Source organism: Ovis aries, chromosome 18 (genome assembly GCF_016772045.2).
Source record: "Ovis aries strain OAR_USU_Benz2616 breed Rambouillet chromosome 18, ARS-UI_Ramb_v3.0, whole genome shotgun sequence".
Classification (NCBI taxonomy): Eukaryota; Metazoa; Chordata; class Mammalia; order Artiodactyla; family Bovidae; genus Ovis; species Ovis aries.
Window position 1 is genome coordinate 47,025,610 of NC_056071.1, and position 20,813 is coordinate 47,046,422.

Here is a 20,813-nt window from a genome sequence, read left to right on the forward strand (position 1 = left end):
CTAATTATGTAGTGAAAACAATGTTTTTTTTTTGGGGGGGGCTTCAGTTCCTTCTGTTACACCAGTGTGCTGCATAATATTTTCTATGTGTCAGCATATGAAAAAGCTCAGGAAGCTTGGATACAGACAATGTGGTGTGACTGTTGGGTATTATTTATACCTAGTGTATGTTACTCCATTAGTGCCATTTAATGTTACTAGCTTCATAACAACCCAGTCTGGTTCATGCTATTGGATAAGCCACAAGCAAGTTAGGTGCTGAATCTCTGTGTTCAATCGTAACCACACTGTCCTTCCCAAGCCCCACCCTACCAACTCCCTAACTTCTCTATTCCCAGGGTGGTGGAGGAAATAGGACAGTAATTTTAGATATACAAATTTCATATAGTTTAGTAAAGCTGTGTTTTGAAAATAAATATTTGTCTATAAGCTGTCAGACTAACATCAGCTGAAACTTTCAATGAAGAATCAGTTTTAGGCAAATCCCTCGTATCACAGATGAAGAAACTGAGGCTCGAGTCTCTGCTCATGTAGCATTAGTCAGAGCTTAGTGGAGAAAACAGGTTAACACCCCCAGCTTAGTGCTTTACTACCTACAACTTCACTTTTACATATATGTATATATTCATTGACTTTCTTTTTTCATATATTTTAGGTATTGTTTTGGTATTTTAAATACACAGACATGTTGATTCATCCAAAGGAGTTAGATGTACCCATGAAATGAGGGGGCAATAGGTATAATAACAGTTCTTTGTGAACCCCAGGTTATTCCATGATGAGGCAGTGCTTGGAAGAAGTGGTGTCTGGAATGATCAGAAGAGGAAGAAGGAATGACAGCTGTTTGTCTTAACAACCAAGAGTGGAGATTACAAAGCCAACTAAAGCAATATAGAAGTTTAAGGTCTATTTAGTACTGGCATACTGAAGTGGTTTTTTTTCCCCTTTTCATCCAGTAGAAGAATTTTTAGAAGTATGTTCCTATAGTCTATAAATAATGTATTCTAAATACATAATACACTTGGATTTGGTGGTAACCAGTCTGTTTGCTTTTATGTTTATATTTTGCCACAGTGAGTTTAAAAAAAAATCAAAACTCTCCAAATTGTTCAAATTTAAGCTTTGCTGCACCAGACTACCAACAGGAGCTAACATGATTATACACATTGTTAGGATTACTGTAGTTTATTTACCACTAAAGGTTTTCATGCTTCATGAACAAGAAAATGTTACAATGATCACTTTTTAATGCTTTATTCATTGATTAAAAGAATATACATTTAACATAAACCATACAACATCAGTCATCAGATCAAACATTCAGCTGGTTTCCTTACAGTTTCTGTCAGGAGTTATTTTATCTGATCACATTTATAAGATAAAATCTCACCACATCTGGCATTTACACACCCTGTGCCAGTGGATTCACACTACTGATGTACATAAAAAATCCGCATGGTATGTGCTCACTGGAGACAAAACAGTGCACACCTGTCAAAAGGTCATTTTAATATAAGATGGTAAAACCATTTGTAAAATACATATAAACTTTTTCCATAAATAGAATCATATCTGGACATCTGTTGCATAAATTGTGTTTCCAAAGCTTACAATAGAGCAGCCAGGTCTCAGCACTGCTGGGCACCCACGTTGGCTACTTACTTTATTATTGCAGACTGTCCTTTAACATTAAATGCACAACATTCGTACCACTTAAAACTGGGGTCAGGTGGAAGTCTCACAGAGACCACGTCTGTACCGCGGTTGCCCTGAAACAGTTAAGTCGGCTTTTAAAGCCTCTCAGATATAACAAGGTTTTAAAACATACTTCATGGAATGTTCTTCATTTATCATAGCAGCTCATACCTGTGATAGAACTAGCTTTCAGTTTTTCCTTTTTTTCCTTTACATTCACTATTCACAGTGAAACAGGTGCATGGTTTTTTTTTTCTTTTTTTTGTTTTGTGTTTTTTTTTTCAGAGATCTGAGGTTGCTGACTGAGCCACAGCACAGCTGTGTACCACAGGTCGAAATTCGACCTTAAATATTACAATCTAGCAGTATCTGGCTGGCCAGAGTGGGCCAGCCCCTGCCAGCATGTGGGCACTTCTTCAGTTAAGTCTATTCTTTGGCAGCTGACACGCGCGCTGACAGAGAAAAATCCAGTGACTTGTTGCTAGGGATTTCACGACTAATGTTTGTTTGCAAGCATGTGTGTTTACAACTCTGTGATTTGATGATATTCTTTTAGGAGGTTTTACCCTGGAATATTATTTCTTTCTTCCTCCACTATTTGAAATCTGGGCTAAAAAGCTAACTTGAATGTATAATGTAATTGATGAATTAAATTATGTCAGATAAGGTTAGGAAAAATCCAATAATTTGAGTATTCATGTTTACATAAATCCATTTTAAAAAGGATTAAGCAATGTTCTAACCTGCTACTATATAAAATTCAGAGTGGTAGTTGATGATAAATGACTATTTTATATGTAATGAAAGTGAAAGTCTTGGCTTTTCTGTTAAAGATGACTCATTTGGGATCATAGTATCCTCCCTTCTTCCATTTCAAATACAAATCAATGAAATGCTATCCGAATGAATGAATGCAGTGCATTGCATACAAATCCACCAGGCTATGGATATATATCTATATATGTATAAAAATATTTTGGCTCCTGAGCTCTGACACACAAAGAATAAAAACATCAAAAGGCAGAGTAACTCAGTGAAAAATAGTTAGCCAGCAACCTCAGACAACCTTCGGTTGTATATTCTTAAGGTCTGGTAACAAGTCCATTAACCGTGAAAGCCCTATACATTGTCACTTTGAACTTCTAAACCAATACCCGACTATGTTCTTTGATCAAGAAGTAGAATATACACATATAATTCTATAAAGCTAATACTGATTAAACACAGCACAAAGGGGTTAATTCACACTACTGGAAAAAAAAACAAACAAACATAATAGGGCCCTACTTGCAAATGTAACCACAGGAATTGTACGTTAAAAAAAAGCTAAATGTCTTCGCTGAAGCTCTGCATCTCTCTGTAAAAATGACGATTTGGTTCAGTGAAGACACTGAGTGATTCGATGTCCATGACTGCATGCCAAGGCTGACCGAGGCCCAGGGATACCTGCTCAATAAGATTATGCACTGGATCCACATCCTGGTCGGCCAGTTCACCTTGGTCAAAATCGATGCTTTCTTCGGTGACTTCAAGTACTTTTAGGTCAGAGCCACGAAGACGAGCAATGGCTATGAGGTTGTGTGCCCACACTGTGTAACCTTAAAAGTAAGCAAAAGACAAGCACTGTCATTTCCTTGTATTTTATCTTGTCTATTTTATACATCTGTCTTTCCCACAAATTTGTATCTCACCACTTTGGGGTCCTTTTCCTTTAAAAATATGCTGAGATTTGTGGATTCTTTACCACTGCCAGGGAAGCCCCAGTAATTGTTTAGCTCAGAGGAAAAAAAAGACTGGAAGTCTGATATTGTCTCTAAGAACATCACTGCAGCTGGTGAACAGATAGGTGCTGTAACTGTATTCTGATATCAGCACATTTAGTAAAACTGAAGACATTTAAAGTATAATTTTATAGCTTCTGATTAACAATACATAGTAAGCTGGTATTTTTCATTAGGAAAAGTCATCTCCTATGGTGCTTCTCAGGTAGTGCAGTGGTAAAGAATTTGCTGTGTCAATGCAGGAGTCGCAGGTTCGATCCCTGGGTCAGGAAGAGCTCCTGGAGTAGGAAATGGCAACACACTTCAGTATTCCTGCCTGGAAAATTCCATGGACAGAGAAGCCTGGCAGCATACAGTCCACGGGGTCCCAAAGAGTTGAGATGTGACTGAGCACCCTGTGCGTGTGCGCATGCATATATGCGTACACACACACACACACACACACACACACACACACACACACACACACACACACACACACAGTACTTCACAGTCCAAAGTTATAAAGTGACACTTTAAAGATAAACTGTTAATTACTGCTAGCAAATATAACGTTTTACTTCTTAGTAAGAGAAAAAAGCTTTAGCAAATTCTCTGTTGACCCAATGGTTAGGATTCGGCTCTTTCACTGCTGGGGCCTGGGTTCGATATCTGGTGGGTAACTAAGATCCCAGAAGCCTCTGAGCAGAGTCAAAAAAATAAAAGGAGCTTTAAAAAGATAACTTAATTTTAAATATCTTGCTTTTTCTTCATCCTATTAAAAAAATCCTAATTTATTAACTTCAATAGTGATCTATTCTTTGCTATTACTTCCAATGACTGGCCAAATTATAAAGCAAAACTTGAAAAGCAAGATACACTCCCACACTCAAATGCAGCTAAAAGATTAATTTTCGAAATAATGAAACATAATAAATTTAAGTTGTTCATGCAGACTTTATATTCTCTAAATATCTTACAAGTTTCAGAAAAGAAGTAATATGTTCTTCTAACTTATAAAAGGAACTCTGTCCAAGTGAAAAATTAGTTCACATTCAGATGAAAGGCCTGCCAGTAAGAAAAGAGCACTTCTCAACCAACAGAACCATCATTTAAAAAATGTTTACAAATTCACATGTTGATACCAAGCATCTAGAAGATGAGGCAATGAGCATGGAAGAAATCATACTTTCTTCTTCCTTCTGTGTTATGTTTCTAAGAAGAACTATATCTACTTCAAGTGAATATGTGTGTTTTCTTGGATAATTTCAAATGCCATTTTTGTGAAATACTATTAATCACACAGTGAAAGAAAAACAGTAATACGGGAGCTGGAACAAAATAGGGTAGAAATGTGTCTTTCACTTGTAAGTGGTATATGTTATACGTGGTATATATTATACATGTTATACACATGTTGCTGGTGCTGCTAAGTCGCTTTAGTTGTGTCCGAATCTGTGTGATCGCATAGATGGCAGCCCACCAGGCTCCTCCGTCCCTGGGATTCTCCAGGCAAGAATACTGGAGTGGGTTGCCATTTCCTTCTCCAATGCGTGCATACAATGCTAAGTCGCTTCAGTCATGTTAGAAAGTATAAAAAATCTGCATATCAACTTGTTATAAGAGTTTTTGACAGTCTAAATGTCAGTGCTATCTTTTTATTGGTATAAAATGTTTTAGCTATAATAACAAATTCAAACTATAACAAACAAAAGTTACCTACCATGAATTGCCAGAAGAGAGAGCTTTGTGCACCTCCATGCTAATAAAACCAACGGATCTTCATTTCGGTTGTCACTAAGATCTGGAAAACCAGACGTGTCAATCACATCATTCATTAATATAAAATGAGTGAGGAACTTGTCGTACTGCCTAGATATAAGATCAACAATAGCTCCTGAAACACAAGTGATGTAGCTGTCAAAATGAATCCTCTCTAGTGGTATACTGGGTTTCAGAATCTTTAACATATCTTCACTCTTGATATCAAAAGCCATAATATAGACCCGAAGGCTGGTGCTCTTTCTTGACAAGGCTTTCCAATGCTCATCATTTGGCATGTTGTCCAGAGACTTGTGCATCACGGAAACATTGTGAACCAGGAGAGAAAGTCGCTGCAAAGGCACATGGTTATTATCGGTTAAGACTCTAGCCATCTCAGCTGTAAAGTCACAGAAATCCAGGGCAAGTGAGCGCAGATTCACAAATCGCTCCAGTTCTGCTGCGGAGATAAGGGTGCTGTTACCAGGAATATTGTTGTCCAGTAAACTCAGGTGCTCCATGGTGTTGGCAATAGCGTTTGAGAGAGATGACAGTGATGTTGGGGTTACTATTTCCAGCATAAACCCACAAGACAGCCATTTCAGTTGCCTACTATTACTCAGTATTTCTTCAAACAGTTGCTGAATTCTGTAAGGAAAGCACATGCCATACAATCCTGTTAAGACTTAGCTCTAGGTGGCTCAGATGGTAAAGAATCCACAGAATCCACCTGCAATGCAGGAGACATGGGTTCAATTCTGGGTCGGAAAGATCTGGAGAAAGGAATGGTAACACACTCCAGTATTCTTGCCTGGGAAAGCCCATGGACAAGAGGAACCTGGCAAGCTACATTCCATGCAGTTGCAAAGAGTTGGACATGACTGAGCAACTGAGTACACTCATTTGACCCACAAGTAGTATTATCATTAAAATTCACATAAAAATATAATACATATTCAGTTCAGTTGCTCAGTCGTGTCTGACTCTGTGACCCCATGAATCGCAGCACGCCAGGCCTCCCTGTCCATTACCAACTATATTACCCATATAGAAATATGTTTTTCAAGTAAAGGAGCATTTTATATCAGTAGAGAAGAAAAGACTGATGATTTACAATTCATGTTATAGAAAAGTAAAGTAGAGAAGTTAAATTTTAAATAGCAATAATTATACAGCAAATTCTTTGTCTTAAGGATTGGAATGGTACGTATTGATCACTATTTCATTGTTAAGGCATTTCCAGGGTACATGTTTTTTTCAGAAAAAAAAATATCATTACTCTTTGGACAGTATCTTAAAATTTCTCAGAAAAATATTTTTATTATTATAGAGTCCCTTTCCATTAGCTATATAACTTACTGTTTAATTTTTTTGCCATCAGGGTCCACCTTGCTGAGGTATGTATTTGACAAACTTCCTTGCTGTTGTAGAACGCTTATGTCTCCAAAAAGGCTAAACTTCTGGAGGTTCCTGTAAGAAAAGTAATTTAAAATGATTGTCTATGTTAATTATTAACATAAAAATATAAATATTACAAGTAAACATATGCAGAAGGGATATTCTACAGAAGTTTCTACCTTAATAACTCATTTAGAATCCAACTAAGTACTTTCAGGTTGCTTTTAACATACAATGAAAAACAATGCGATATAGGAGAAAACAGCATAAGCTTTAAAGACTGAAGCATAACAAGTAGTTCAGAACTCATGGAAAAGTCTTCTTAAAGTTGCTGGAATTCAACTCTTTATCAGTAATAATAATACCTACCTTAAAGGTTTAGGGATGAATAAATAACAAAATGACATATGAAAGAACATTCAAGCTCTAAGTTTCATATATATATTTTTTTCATATACATTTTAAATATAATATAAAATTTTCCCAAACCAGTTAAAATTTCCCAAACCAGTTAACTTAGTGCATTAAATGTTCTACGGTGGGGCACTGCCCTGGAGATATCTTCTCAGTAAGAAATATTCTTTAACTAAAATATAGAGAACCTTCTCCAGTTTTGGGATCAAACATAGAGCTTACCATTAAGAGGTTAATTAAAAAAAATTATATAAAAATCTGTAAATAACTTTAGCTACAAAACACACTTTTCTAAATAGTAAAATTCTAAAGATTAAAAATACTTAAATGCTAATAATAATGGTTAAACAACAAAAATTCAACTAAGTAAATTTAAAGATCAAATTAGCTTTATTAAAAGAGTCGTTAATTGGGCAGCATCCTATGTAGCAAACAGAAAGGAGCTCTGCAGAGATCCAGAAAAGGAAAGGCTTTTAAAGTAGAAAGGAAGCAGAAAAAGTAAATTATTAGTAAATAATGCACTGTTTCAGGCAATAGTCACCCGCCTAAAGGGAACTGAAGGGACTATATGGCAGATTGCCTCACTAATGCTGACCTGGTAATTCCAGGCTAACTGATTAAAAGGTTACAAGCCTGAGGCAGATTAAAACCACAGCTGTGCTAGGTATTAAGTCTTAGTTTGGTGACATGGGGTTTAGCATAACTGACTCCATTTTGGGTCTGCTGTTTCCTTTTTAACATAACCACTAGAGAATTACATCTGTAACTAGAAGTTTGGGATAACTATAATAAGAAATGTATAACCCACAAAAGTGATAAAAAGATTTAAGTAAATGAAAAATAATTTCTTAATATTATGACATATTTTCCCAAATTAGTAACCTTAGTTTCACTAAAAAGTCTGATGATTCTAAAACTTAGCTTGAAGAATGATCATGAATTGCCAAGAAATCTTGAGAAAGAAGAACAGAGCTGGAAGAATCAGGTTCCCTAACTTCAGACTATACTACAAAGTTATAATAATCAAAACAGCATGGTAGTGGCACAAAAATGTAAATATAGATCAATGAAATAGGACAGACAGTCCAGAGATAAACACAGGCACCTACGGTGACCTAACTCATGACAAAGGAGGCAAGAACATATAATGAATAAATGGACAGTCTCTTCAATAAGTGATGCTGGGAAAAAATGAAAATGGACAGCTACATGTAAAAGAATGAAATTAGAACATTCTCTAATACCATATAAAAAAATAAAACAGATTAAAGACCTAAACATAAGACCAAATAATGTAAAACTCAAGAGGAAAACATAGGCAGAACATTCTTGGACATGAATTGCAGCAATATTTTTTGGATTAAGTTCTTGGAGTAATGGAAATAAAAACAAAAATAAATGGGACTTAATTAAACTTAAAAGTTTTTGTACAGCAAAGGAAATCATCAAATGAAAAGATAATCCAGAGAATGGGAGAAAATATTTGCAAATGATGCAATCCACAAGCGTGCAAATAGCTCATACAGCTCAACATTTTCCTAAGAAGACATATAGATGGCCAAGAGCACATGAAAAGATGCTCAACATTGCTAATTATTAGAAACATGCAAATCAAAACTACAATGATGTATCACCTCACACCAGTCAGAAGAGCCATCATCAAAAAATCTACAAATAATAAATGATGGAGAGGCTGTGCAGAAAAGGGAACCCTCCTATACCTGTTGATGGGGATGTGAATTGGTGCAACCACTATGGAGAACAGTATGGAGGTTAATTAAAAAACTAGAAAATAGAGCTACCATATGATCCAGCAATCCCACTCCTGGGCATAATCTGGAGAAAACCATACTTCCAAGATATACACAAACCCCAGTGTTCACTGCAGTACCATTTATAATAGCCAAACATGAAAGGAACCTGAATGTCTTATCAACAGATGAATGGATAAAGAAGACAAAGTATACATATACAATGGAATACTACTCAGCCATAAAAAGAATGAAATAATACCATTTGCAGCAACATGGATGGATGTAGATTATCATACTAAATGAAGACAGAAAGACAAATATCATATCATATGCTATTACTATATGTATTAAAATCTAATATGTATTAGAATCTAATTAAAAATGATACAAATGAACTTATTTATAAAACAGAAACAGACTAAGATTTCAAAAACAAACTTATGGTTACCAAATAGGAAATGTCGAGAGTAAGGATAAATTATCAACTTGAGATTAATAAACACACATTATTATATATAAAATAATCGATAAGGACCTATTGTATAGCACAGGGAACTCTACTCAATATTCTGCAATAATATTGTATTATTAATAATATTCTTCAACTAACTGCATTTTCTATCCTATTTTACAAAGTCATCATCCAGATCCAGAGTGAAGTCAGACTGTTAAGTACTTATAATTTAGAAACGGAGGCTACAGACTGCTCTCCTACTCTCTACTCTTTCAACTATCAGATATGTACTGTGTCAGTTACAGGAAAAGTTATTGTGGTTAAGTTACAAAGGTACATGAGTTTAGATTCTTGGCGTGGAAATAAAGGTTTTATTTTAAAAAGGCTAATTAAAAAATCAGCAGAGACTGAAGAATTACTGACAGTTTTGTTAAGTGTATTAATGTTATTTTGGTTACATGTACTGCGTGCTCAGTCGCTTCAGCCATGTCCGACTCTGTGCAACACTATGGACTGCAGCCTGCCACGTTCCTCTGTACATGGGGATTTTCCAGTCAACAATACTGGAGTGGGTTGTTGTGCCCTCCTCCAGGGGATCTTCCCAACTCAGGGATTGAACCTGCGTCTCACACCTACCTGCATTGGCAGGTGGGTTCTTTACCATTAGTGCCAGCTGGGAAGTCCTAAAGGTATATATAGGTCCATAATCTTCAGAATTTTATACTGAAGTGTATAGTATAAAATGAATGACATCTATATACTGGGTTTCCTTTCAAATACTTCAGTAAAGATAAACGGTTGCTGAATACTGCTGTTTCTCTAGGAAAACTAGTTTAGGATTTCAAACTATCAAGAACACAAATACTCCTCAGCTCGCTGCAGCACTGGCAACATGACTGGGGCTCACCCAGCCCCATGACCACAGTGGTAACTCTACCAGGACTTTGGTATGGAAAAGGTGTGTGGCTTGGGAAGGTGGATCTAAGCTATAGATCAAAGTTTTTTTGCCTCAGGTGAGTGCCTTTCTCCTTTGCCTTGAACCAAAGTTGATTTTTTGAGGTTTCTAAGAATGAGATTCTTTTTGGAAGTTATCAGCAACATCTGAATAACAAACCAGGTTAAAAGATGGCTCAAGTGAGGCCCCAGTTTCCTTCCTTTTCCTTGCCCATTTCAGAGATGTAACAGAAGAGTACACAAGACAAGTTCCTGGACAGAAAAACTGATTTACCTGACTTAGTGTTAACAGTGATAAGACCAGTGATTTGGAGCAAACGAAAGGAAGAAGCCTTATGCAGAGTACTATGAGATTGGTGCAAAAGTAATAGCAGTTTCGCATTGCTGAATTGTGCCATTTGATATTCCAATGCATTCTTAAATAAATGTGGTTATGTCATACATTAGTTTATTCGCTTTATGTATTTTGTTTATGACTAATTATCTGCTGTGTATTTTATATTTATTTTAGACTACGGAAATGTTGTAGACAAAAAGTAAATTCGAGAAATTTTCTTATTTGGGTTTAAAATGGGTCATGAAGCAGTGGAGACAACTCACGATATCAACAATGCACTTGGCCCAGGAACTGATAATCAACATACAGTACAGTGGTGGTTCAAGAAGTTTTGCAAAGGAGACCAGAGCCCTGGAGATGAGGAGCATAGTGGCTGGCCATTGGAATGATGACGACCAATTGAGAGCAATCATCAAAGCTGATCCTCTTAGAACTATATGAGAAGTTGCTGAAGAACTCACTGGCAACCATTCTACAGTTGTTTGGCATTTGAAGCAAACTGGAAAAGTGAAAAAGCTACATAAGCTGACTGAGCTGACTGAAAGTTAAAAAAAATAATTGTTTTTGAAATGTCATCTTCTCTCTTTTTTTACACAACAAGAAGGAACCACTTCTTGATCTGATTGTGACATGTGACGAAAAGTGGATTTTATAGGACAACTGGCCAATGACCAGCTCAGTGGCTGGACGGAGAAGTTGCAAAGCACTTCCCAAAGCCAAATTTGCACCAAAAAAGGTCATGCTCACTGTTTGGTACTGTTTGGTGGTTGGCTGCCAGTCTGATCCCAATTGTTTTCCATGACAATGCCTGACCACATGTTGTACAACAAACGCTTTAAAAGCTGAAAGAACTGGGTTATGAAGTTTTGCCTCATCTGCCAATTCATCTGACCTCTACCCAAGTAACTACCACTTCTTCAAGTAGCTCAACAACTTTTTGTAGGGAAAATGCTTCCACAACCAGCAGAAGGCAGAAAATGCTTTCCAAGAGTTCCCTAAATCCCAGAAGCATGGATTTTCATGCTATAGGAATAAACAAATTTATTTCTCATTGTCAAAGACGTGTTGATTGTAATGGTTCCTATTTTGATTAATAAAGATGTGTCTGAGTCTAGTTATAATGATTTAAAATTCATGGTCCAAAACCACAATTATGTTTGCACCAACATAATACTTGCTGCTTCTTTTCACTTAGTCTTATCAATTTAAACCTACAGTTTATATGTGGGTCAGACTTAAGCAAATTTCAAGGAGTAATGGGTTTACATGAAACAGGAAAGCGAAGGAGGAGAAAAAGAAATCCAAGTGATTGCAATGAGGAAGGCCAGCAAGTTTTTGGGGAAATTCGACAAATTGATTTTAATTAATGTAAGGCCTATATGAGCACAGCACTGGTTAAAGACAAGCCATGCTTTCAATTTCTTATGCTATACATTAGTTCCACTTGACAAAATTAAACACACAACAAGAACAACTATCAAAATACTCATGACACTTTTCACAGAACTGGAACAAATTATCCTAAAATTTTTATGGACATTAATCTAAGACAAGGGAGAGAAAAATATAGTGATACAATGGAGAAAAGACAGTCTCTTCAATAAGTGGTCTTGAGCAAAATGGACAGCTACATGTAAACTGAAGTCAGAACACTCCCTCACACCATACATAAAAATAAATTCCAAATGATTTAAAGACTGAAGTATAAGACATAACCCCATAAAACTTTTAGACGGGAACATAAGCAAAGCATTCTCAGACATAAACTGTAGCAATACTTTCTTAGCTATGTCTCCTAAGGCAAAAGAAATATGGCCATCATCAAAAAATCTACACACAATAAACGCTGGAGAGGATTTGGAGAAATGGGAACGTTCTAGCACTGTTGGTGGGAATGTAAATTGATACAGCTACTATGGAAAACAACATGGAGACTCCTTTAAAAACTAGGAATAAAACTACCATATGACCCCCACAATCCCACTATTGGGTGTATACCCTAAGAAAGCCGTAACTGAAAAAAACACATGTACCCCAATGTCCACAGAAGCACTATTTACAATAACTAGGATACGGAAGCAACCTAGATGTCCAATGACCGATGAATGGATAAAGACGACGCAGTACATACACAATGGAGTATTACTCAGGTGTAAAAAAGAACAAATCTGAATCAGTTCTAGTGAAGTGGATGAACCTAGAGCCTGTTATACAGAGTGAGGGCTTCCCTGGTGGCTCAGCGGTAAACGAGTCTGCCTGCAACGCAGGAGACGTGGGTCCATGGGTTCAATCACTGGCTTGGGAAGATCCCCTGGAGAAGGAAATGGCAACCCGCTTCAGCACTCTTCCCTGGGAAATCCCATGGATAGAGGAGCCTGGCAGGCTACAGTCTACAGGATGGCAAGAGTTGGACAGAACTTAGCAAGTAAACTACCACCATCATACAGAGTAAGTCAGAAAGAGCAAAACAAGTATCGTATATTAATCCATATATACGGAATCTAGAAAAATGAAACTGATGAACTTATTTGCAGGGAAGGAATGGAGACCCAGAAAATGGAATTGTGGACACAGTAGGGGAAGGACAGAGGGACGAATTAAGAAAGCAGCATCAACATATATATGCTACCATGTATAAAACAGAGAGTTGGTGAGAAGTTGCTATGTAACACAGGGAGCCCAGCCTGGCCTCTGTGATGACCAAGAGGGATGGGACAGGGGAAGGGGAGGGACGTGATATATGAATAATAGTGGCTCATGTGCATTGTTGGATGGCAGAAACCAACACAACTTTGTAAAGCAATTTTCCCCCTATTAAAAATAAATAAAAATAAAAAAGATAATCTATGGAATGGGAGAAAATATTCATAAATGATGTGACTGACAAAGGGGTTACTCTCCAAAATATACAAACAGTTCACATAACTCAACATCAGAAAAACCAATCAGTTCAAAAAATGGTCACTTATTTGTGAAATCTAAAAAATAATACAAATATATCTATATAGAAAACAGAAACAAACTCACATAGAAAACAAATTTATGGCTACAAAAGCAGAAAAGGAGGATGGAGAGGGATAAATTAGGGGCATGAAATTAATCTGAAAAAAAAAATGTAAGTGAATCACTTTGTTGCATACCTGAAAACTAATAATAATATTCTAAATCAACTATACATCAATAAAAAATTTTTAAAAAGAAATTAAACCACCACACACAATTTTTCACTGAAAAGAGCGATCTTATTTTCTTCTTAGGGTAAAAATTTCCATATGAATCAAACAATCAACACAATTTTTGATAGCCTTATTATAAAAACCTATACATACAGATTCAGTGCGTTAGTTGGGCAATTCTTTGAAAACAATATTAACCATCTGTGAGCTTAAGAAAAACTCCCCAAGGTCTAACTGCAGAGTACTGAAAACTCTTCATTTTTCTCTGAGATTTCTTTGGATTATTTAGTATAACCTTAAATTAGAGTTAATACAGCTAAGTCTAATTAAATATGAAAAAGGAGACTACATACAAACTTGATTCTTTAAAAAGATGCAATTATTAACAAGGTTAAGTCTTTCTCAATGATGTACAGGAGGTCACAAAATGCAATTTTTTCCTTTTCTAACCTAATAAGCTAATCTATATCATTGCATGAATTTTTTCAGACCAATTCTCATAGTCTTAGTCCATGTTTGATATCAAATGTGTCTGCATTTACATAATACTTTTTAGTAACATATTTACTCCTCTCAAAAATGTTAATAAATGACCACAGTCAAATCAAACAAAGAAGACAAATATTTTAGAGAAATGCTAATAGAACTTCCTGCCATGATGGAAATGCTCTGTTCTATGGTGTCCAAAATGGTAGTCACCAGCCACATAAGGAGCACTTGAAATGTGTCTAGTACAGCAAACTAAATCTTTAGTTTTATCCAAATAATTCAAAATTTGATTAGCTATATGTGGCTATTGGTACAGCTTTAGAGATTCTACAACTAAGTCATAGGCCTATGGTAGTATTCCTTATCAACTTTCATAGGATCCATTAACTAAAAGCAATTTTCCAGAATTTGCTTTATGAATTCACTTACTGAACTGTTGTAGTTGCTTAGTTGCTATGTTGTGTCCAACTCTTTGTGACCCCATGGACTGTAGCCTGCCAGGCCCTCTATGTCCATGGGATTTTCCAAGCAAGAGTACTCGAGTGGGTTGCCATTTTCTTCTCCAGGAGATATTCCCGACCCAGGGACCAAACATGCATCTCCTGCATTGGCAGGAGGATTTTTTACCACTGAGCCACCAGGGAAGCCCCCACTTATTGAATTACCATCATCCTCAAATCCCAGGGGTTACAAAATTAAAAAAGGTTTATTTAAATAAAACTGACATTTAAAACTGTTATTTAACATATTATTATAAAGCAATTTTAACAGTACTAAGGAAGAAAGAAAGAAAGAAAACTGAGTGAGTTTTAAAGACAGATGGTAAAAAAAAAGTGATTCTTCCTTTCCTCTACATCCTAGTAGCATGTCTTCTTGGCTCTACTTCCAAACATATATATTCCATATCCATCCACTTTAAAAAAATCTTTTCTTCCATCATACTCTAGGCTATCATCACCTCTTATGAGGATTATTCATTCATTACACAGTAACCAGAATGATTGCCTTAAAATGCAAATTAGATCACCTTATGCTTGTCCTTATCATTTTTTCAATAACTTCTATTCTTAGAATATAGTCCAAACTTTATTCCACAAGTTCTCATAAAAAAACACCATTCTGTCCTCCTTCTATACTTAAGAGCTCACTGTGACACTGCTCTCACCCTTCACATGGTCCTGCCTTTCTTTCTTTCCTACTGTTGCAAGAAGCCAAAAATTTGGCTGGCCTAAAGCCTTGGTGCTTACTCTTTTCTGCTTGGAATGCTGTTTGCTCAAATCTTCAGATGGGCGACTTGTCATTCATGTAGCAGCTTAAATGTCCTTTACAGAGAAGGTTTTTCCCTCACCAATCTATCTCAAGTTGCCACCTAGTCACTATTACATAGCTCTCTTTTACTTTCTCAATCGAAATAATCTTTCTTTTATTTGTTTACTTTCTTCTGCCTATCTCTTTCCTCTGGAATGTCGAATCCATGGGAACAGGGAGTTTGTCTTCACTGCTTGGCACATAGTATACTCTCAATATTTGGAGGGGGAAAAAAACCCATATTTTAACAATTATCATCTTAAGTCAGCTATAAATTTAACAACTTGGGTGAGCTCTTCCAAGGCTGCCTCAGAACTAAAATATTAAAATGGAGATCACTTAATCCCTTCACTCAAAAGCTGCTCAGTCACTTCTTGTAACACAGGAAAAGTATTTTACTTTGATGACCTTTTTGTTGAGTTTTATCTCCCATCCTCTATCTTCAGTTCTCAGTAACTGGAAGAATATACCTATTGACTAGCTGCTGCTGCTAAGTCACTTCAGTCGTGTCTGACTCTGTGCGACCGCATAGCCGGCAACCCACCAGGCTCCCCCCGGTCCCTGGGATTCTCCAGGCAAGAACACGGGAGTGGGTTGCCATTTCCTTCTCCAATGCATGAAAGTGAAAAGTGAAAGTGAAGTCGCTTAGTTGTGTCTGACCCTCAGCGACCCCATGGACTGCAGCCGTCCAGGCTCCTCCGCCCATGGGATTTTCCAGGCAAGAGTACTGGAGTGGGGTGCCATTGCCTTCTCTGCCTATGGACTAGAGAAAGCCCTAATTCCTCTCAGCAGCCCTCCAAGGAGATTAGTTTCTTCATCAGGTTAGTCTCCTTTCTGCTCCATGACCTTGAAGCTATCCCCACGGAGTCACTTTAATCTGTCAGTTTTAAGGTGAGGAGTCTGTTAGGTAAGGTATCTATTCTCTAAAAGCAACTATCTCTTGGGCAGCAAGGACTGGTCAGAGTCCCAGTATATTTTAATACACATATTCTCCAAATGGGTGTTTTAAAACAAATAAGAAAAGTTAGCTCTCAAAAGTGAAATATTATTATTGCATGTATTTATTGCTCTGTGATGGGAAAAATATTTCAAGAAAAATAAGGCTCAGGGTTGTTGGAGATAATACCTTCAAGAATTTCCTACCTTCTTGGATAGTAATAGGAAATGTCCAAAGAATTTTTAATCTATTTTAAGATGTATTTTTAGATTGCCTTATCAGTTGCTGGGTCTTGGTATACTGATGTTGAAAAAAATATTAAGATAAGATTCTCTGTGACTGCACGTGCCAAGTCAGCAGACCCCATTTAAGAATTATTGATAGATGTTCTACTACTAGGAGGGTATATAAGCAGGCACAGTCAAAAAACTGGTCAATCTAGATAGTTAGATCTTTTTTAAATTGGAGGATAATTGCTTTACAATATTGTGTTAGTTTCTGCTATAAATCAATGTGAATCAGCCATAAATATACATATGTCCCTTCCCTCTTGAACCTCCGCCCCCCCAGCCCATGTAGTTAGATTTTAACAAGGAAATCACTCTTATACAAAGTCTCTCTGGCTTGCATCTTTTAGAAAAGTACTGCCCTCAATTAATATTTCATCCAAAAAAGGCTCATATTTATATAGCCTTAAAAGGCAAAATATTTATATAGTCCAGGAAAGTATAAATCACATGTTGACAATGTACCTATGCTTACTGATTAAGAATAAGTATTTTTATTGACTGAGTCTATTAGCTATTATCATAAATCTTATTGTCCCTGAAGTCTCATTTTTCCTAAGGAGTATGAAAAACAGCATTTTAATAGGTAGTACTCAACTTGACAGCCAGGTTAAAATCTAAAAATGCATATTTTTATTTGTTGTTTTGAACTTCTAAGTACAATTTCCTATAGAAGAAATTCAGCCGATTTAACTTACAATATAGTTGAATGTGTACTTATTTTTTTCTTTTTTAGTATTTTGAATACTAATTTTTTATTTACGTTCTGACTGTTGATAAAGAAGGCAGGTATCCTAGCCTCCTCTGGAGAAGTGAACTGTGAGAGGCATTTCTGTACCTCTTTGATACTCAGCAGTTGTCCCAAACATCTAAGAAATTGGTAAGGTGGCTACAATCACTGAGAGTACATGTGCATATCCAGGAATTAAGCAAAACAAAATGCCAATTATTATCTCAGAACAGTACCCTTGAAAAGTTCCCACAATTCAAGGTTATGGTTTTAGTTCTTTAACTCAGAGACAAGAAAATAACTGAAACACAGCAAAATAAAAGTTTGAATTGTATGAAGTTCAACATAAAGGAGGAAGCATAAAGTTTGTGACTTGGTAAGTTCACATCCTCTTCTTCTACCTAAAAAATGGTAGAAATCATAAGGCAAAAGCATTGTAACATTTACCTTGGAAATGGAAAGAACAATGTCAAATATTGATTTTTCTCATTAATTATTGAATTTTATGGTTTTAGAAAATCAAAGAACACTAAACACTAAAGCATTTGAGTCATTCTTCATTGAGCCTGAGTTTGATGTTTAAGTGATTATGAAGGAAACAAGAATAGGCTTTATCAGAGTTATCAAATAAACATCTTGGTTTAAAACATTTTCAAATTTCTCTGAAGAAAATTAGTTTCACTTAAATTTTTAACATCCTTATTAGTACTTCCCATATTAGTAGAGTATCTCAAAATATTTTCAAAAATAAAGCTGAGACTTTCTTTCCAAATATATAAAGATTATTTAGAGAGCAGTCTTATAGACAAGTAGATTGAGATGCTAAAGAAGAGGTAGGTTCACTTTTATTTGTTTACTTTACCTCAACACACACAGCTAAAAAAATAAAAATTGATAGGGGTGAGGAAGGGAGCCGGAAAAAAATTAAACAACAAAGGGAAGATGTGATATATTACTATTTTGCCTTTACCTGTCCAACCAACCAATCAGTTAAAAGGAACTAGATAAAAACTTTGTAAAGTGGGTTCTTACTTGGACAAAAGACATGCATTTTTAAATGACTGCTCAGAACTGCTATCTAATCTCAAGAAAAATCTAACTGATACTGGCAAATTACTTGACCCTGTTAGTTTCAGTTTCCTTTCTATAAAGAAGCCACCCCACTTCTACCCTCCATTGAATCATCAGTAGTAAGTGCTCACTACTGACTCTAATCTCTGGGTCAGCTGGGCCTCCAGCCACACATCCAACTCTGACAGAAAGTCTCCAACATGATCAAGACCAACTTATGGCCTTAAACGGCCTCTTTTGCCACATAAAAGCAAAGTGAGGAAATAAAATGGCTTGGTGTGAAAAGCTAGGAAAATACACAGCATACTGGGATGATGCAGCCATGCTCCAGATACAACTTGCAGCTAATGCTTATTTTCCACCCTTGTGATTCAGAGAATTAGGAATACAGATATATCCATCTCACTTAGCATAACCAGGACCTTCACTCCATCCTGTTCAACGAAATGTATTTACAGCAAAACGAAGTACACTGCTGTCAGAGAAAAACAATGCTGTATGAAATAATGTGCAAATTATCTGACCCTGTTATGTTTCAGTTTCCTTTCTATAAAGCAGGGATAATAGCAGCTGTCCTAACTCACAGGTTCGGCTGAAAGGATCAAATAAGATCCTGAATGTGAAACTACTTGCAAACTGCTAAACTATTACTGCTACCTAAGTTGTTCCTTTTTTGAACTTATGAACTTTCCTCTACCTCACAGTTTAATTTTAAGCTTAGTTAGAATGTCCAGATAGAGAAAATCTACCTTAATAGGATCCTGGAGAGGGCGATAGATAAATAATGGAAAAGACTGATGAGGACGACGGGCCAGAACACAGGAAGTTAGACCCAGATTTACAGCAAAGTCTTGATGCAAAATCAGGACAGTTTGGGCTTACTCTTTGCAGACACTGGCCAGTTCCCCCAACACACGCAAACACCAAGCTGTACGGTGCTACTTTTAGGTGAATCACTGGGGACAAGTTGAGTCTGGAGGTGCAAAAGGGAGGGACCTTCTAATCCTGATGATCCGGCAGTACCCTGATCCCTTAAAAAAAAAAAAAAAATTCCTCCTACTCTTTGTGCCTGGCCTAGTTAAAACCATTCCCGGTAAGAAAATGGCTGTCAAAGATTTCTTTTTTTGCTGGGAGAGTCTCGAACCCATGCGAAACCTGTGGCATACCTACTCCCTCCGCCACCACGAACTATTTTGATCGGATAGGTTCAGAATAAAACAATAACAACAAAAACACAAATTAGTTTTGTTTCTCCCCAGACTCATTCTCAGGCCTCACCCTCCAAGCTTCAGCTCTCATCTGTAAAATGAATGACCGCGCCTGTCAACTCCATCCCACTGCTGCCGTTCAAGGATGAATGAGACAGTGCCTGGAAGGCGCCAGGAGTGCTGTCTGATAAACACCAAGCCCATCACTGTTTATAAAGTATTAGGATGAGTCCTGTTATGTCCTCCCGCCTCAAGGAAATCTCCGGATTAGAACTGACACCCCTAGTCACTGAAAAAAGCAACGCTGAAGCGGGCGGGGCGTTTCCACACTGAATCTATTTCGAGGTGAGAGGAAGGAGACGACCCTGAGCCTCGGGAAGTGGAGGCGGGGGTGGGGGTGGGGAGGAGGAGGAATGGAGGGGTTGCGAAGAGCCTACCTGTTGTTCCGGATGCTGACTAGCACGCACAGGACCAGCTCTAAGTAGGTGCGCAGCACTTCCAGCCAACGGGTTGAGAGCTGCAGGGCTTCGACTTCTTCCCCGCCAGTCCCGGCGTCCGCGCTGCCTCCATCGCCCGGGCCGCCGCCGCCGCTCAGGTAGTTCTCCGCGGCGAATTCAACACGCAGCTCTCGCACGAACCAGCCGCACTTGCGCATGAGGAATTCGAGCCGTGGCTGCTCCGCGGGCGAGACGCGGAGGCAGATGCGGAGCTGGGGCCAGAGAGCCGGATAGAAGAGGCACTCGCGCCAGTGCGAGCAGGAGGCCGAGGCCCGGAGCCGGTCAGACGCGGACAGGAAGGAGAAGATGTGCACGATCAGCTCGCTAGGCAGCGACGCGGCGCCTGCCGCCTGCCCGCACAGAGCCATTCGGCCCCGCCGCCGGCTGCCGGTCCCCGGCCGCCCCCGCAGTCCCCGGAGCAGCCCCCGCAGCCGTCGCAGCTGCTGCAGCCGCAGCCGCCGCCACCGCGCCACCCGGGCGGCCCCGGCTCGGGTTCGGGCTCCCGGTGGTCGGGGCTGCGGCACTGACAAGAACAACAACATCAATGACAAGGAAGAAGGGGGCGGAACCGTCGTGGGTCTCG

The 20,813-nt window shown here is 37.8% G+C and overlaps 1 protein-coding gene across 1 annotated transcript; it reads right to left on the minus strand.

Annotated features, from left to right (window-relative positions):
- Positions 1 to 1,238: 1,238 nt before the first annotated feature.
- FBXO33 (F-box protein 33) lies at positions 1,239 to 20,776 on the minus strand. Its single transcript, XM_015102015.3, has 4 exons — positions 20,171 to 20,776; positions 6,576 to 6,686; positions 5,179 to 5,864; positions 1,239 to 3,293 (listed from the first exon to the last, which is right to left on the minus strand). Exons 1-4 carry the CDS (start codon positions 20,770 to 20,772, stop codon positions 3,022 to 3,024), a joined length of 1,671 nt encoding a protein of 556 aa, XP_014957501.2. The 5' UTR covers positions 20,773 to 20,776; the 3' UTR covers positions 1,239 to 3,021.
- Between the last annotated feature and the right edge of the window lie 37 nt (positions 20,777 to 20,813).

Bases quoted from the DNA above. Each gene is read 5' to 3' on its own strand.
- FBXO33 (XM_015102015.3), bottom strand. From the start codon at position 20,772: ATGTTGTTGTTCTTGTCAGTGCCGCAGCCCCGACCACCGGGAGCCCGA. The intron at 6,687-20,170 runs GTAGGCTCTTCG...CTTTTCTTACAG, and splicing joins GTCAGCATCCGGAACAACAG to GAACCTCCAGAAGTTTAGCC. The intron at 3,294-5,178 runs GTAGGTAACTTT...CTTACTTTTAAG, and splicing joins CTCTCTTCTGGCAATTCATG to GTTACACAGTGTGGGCACAC.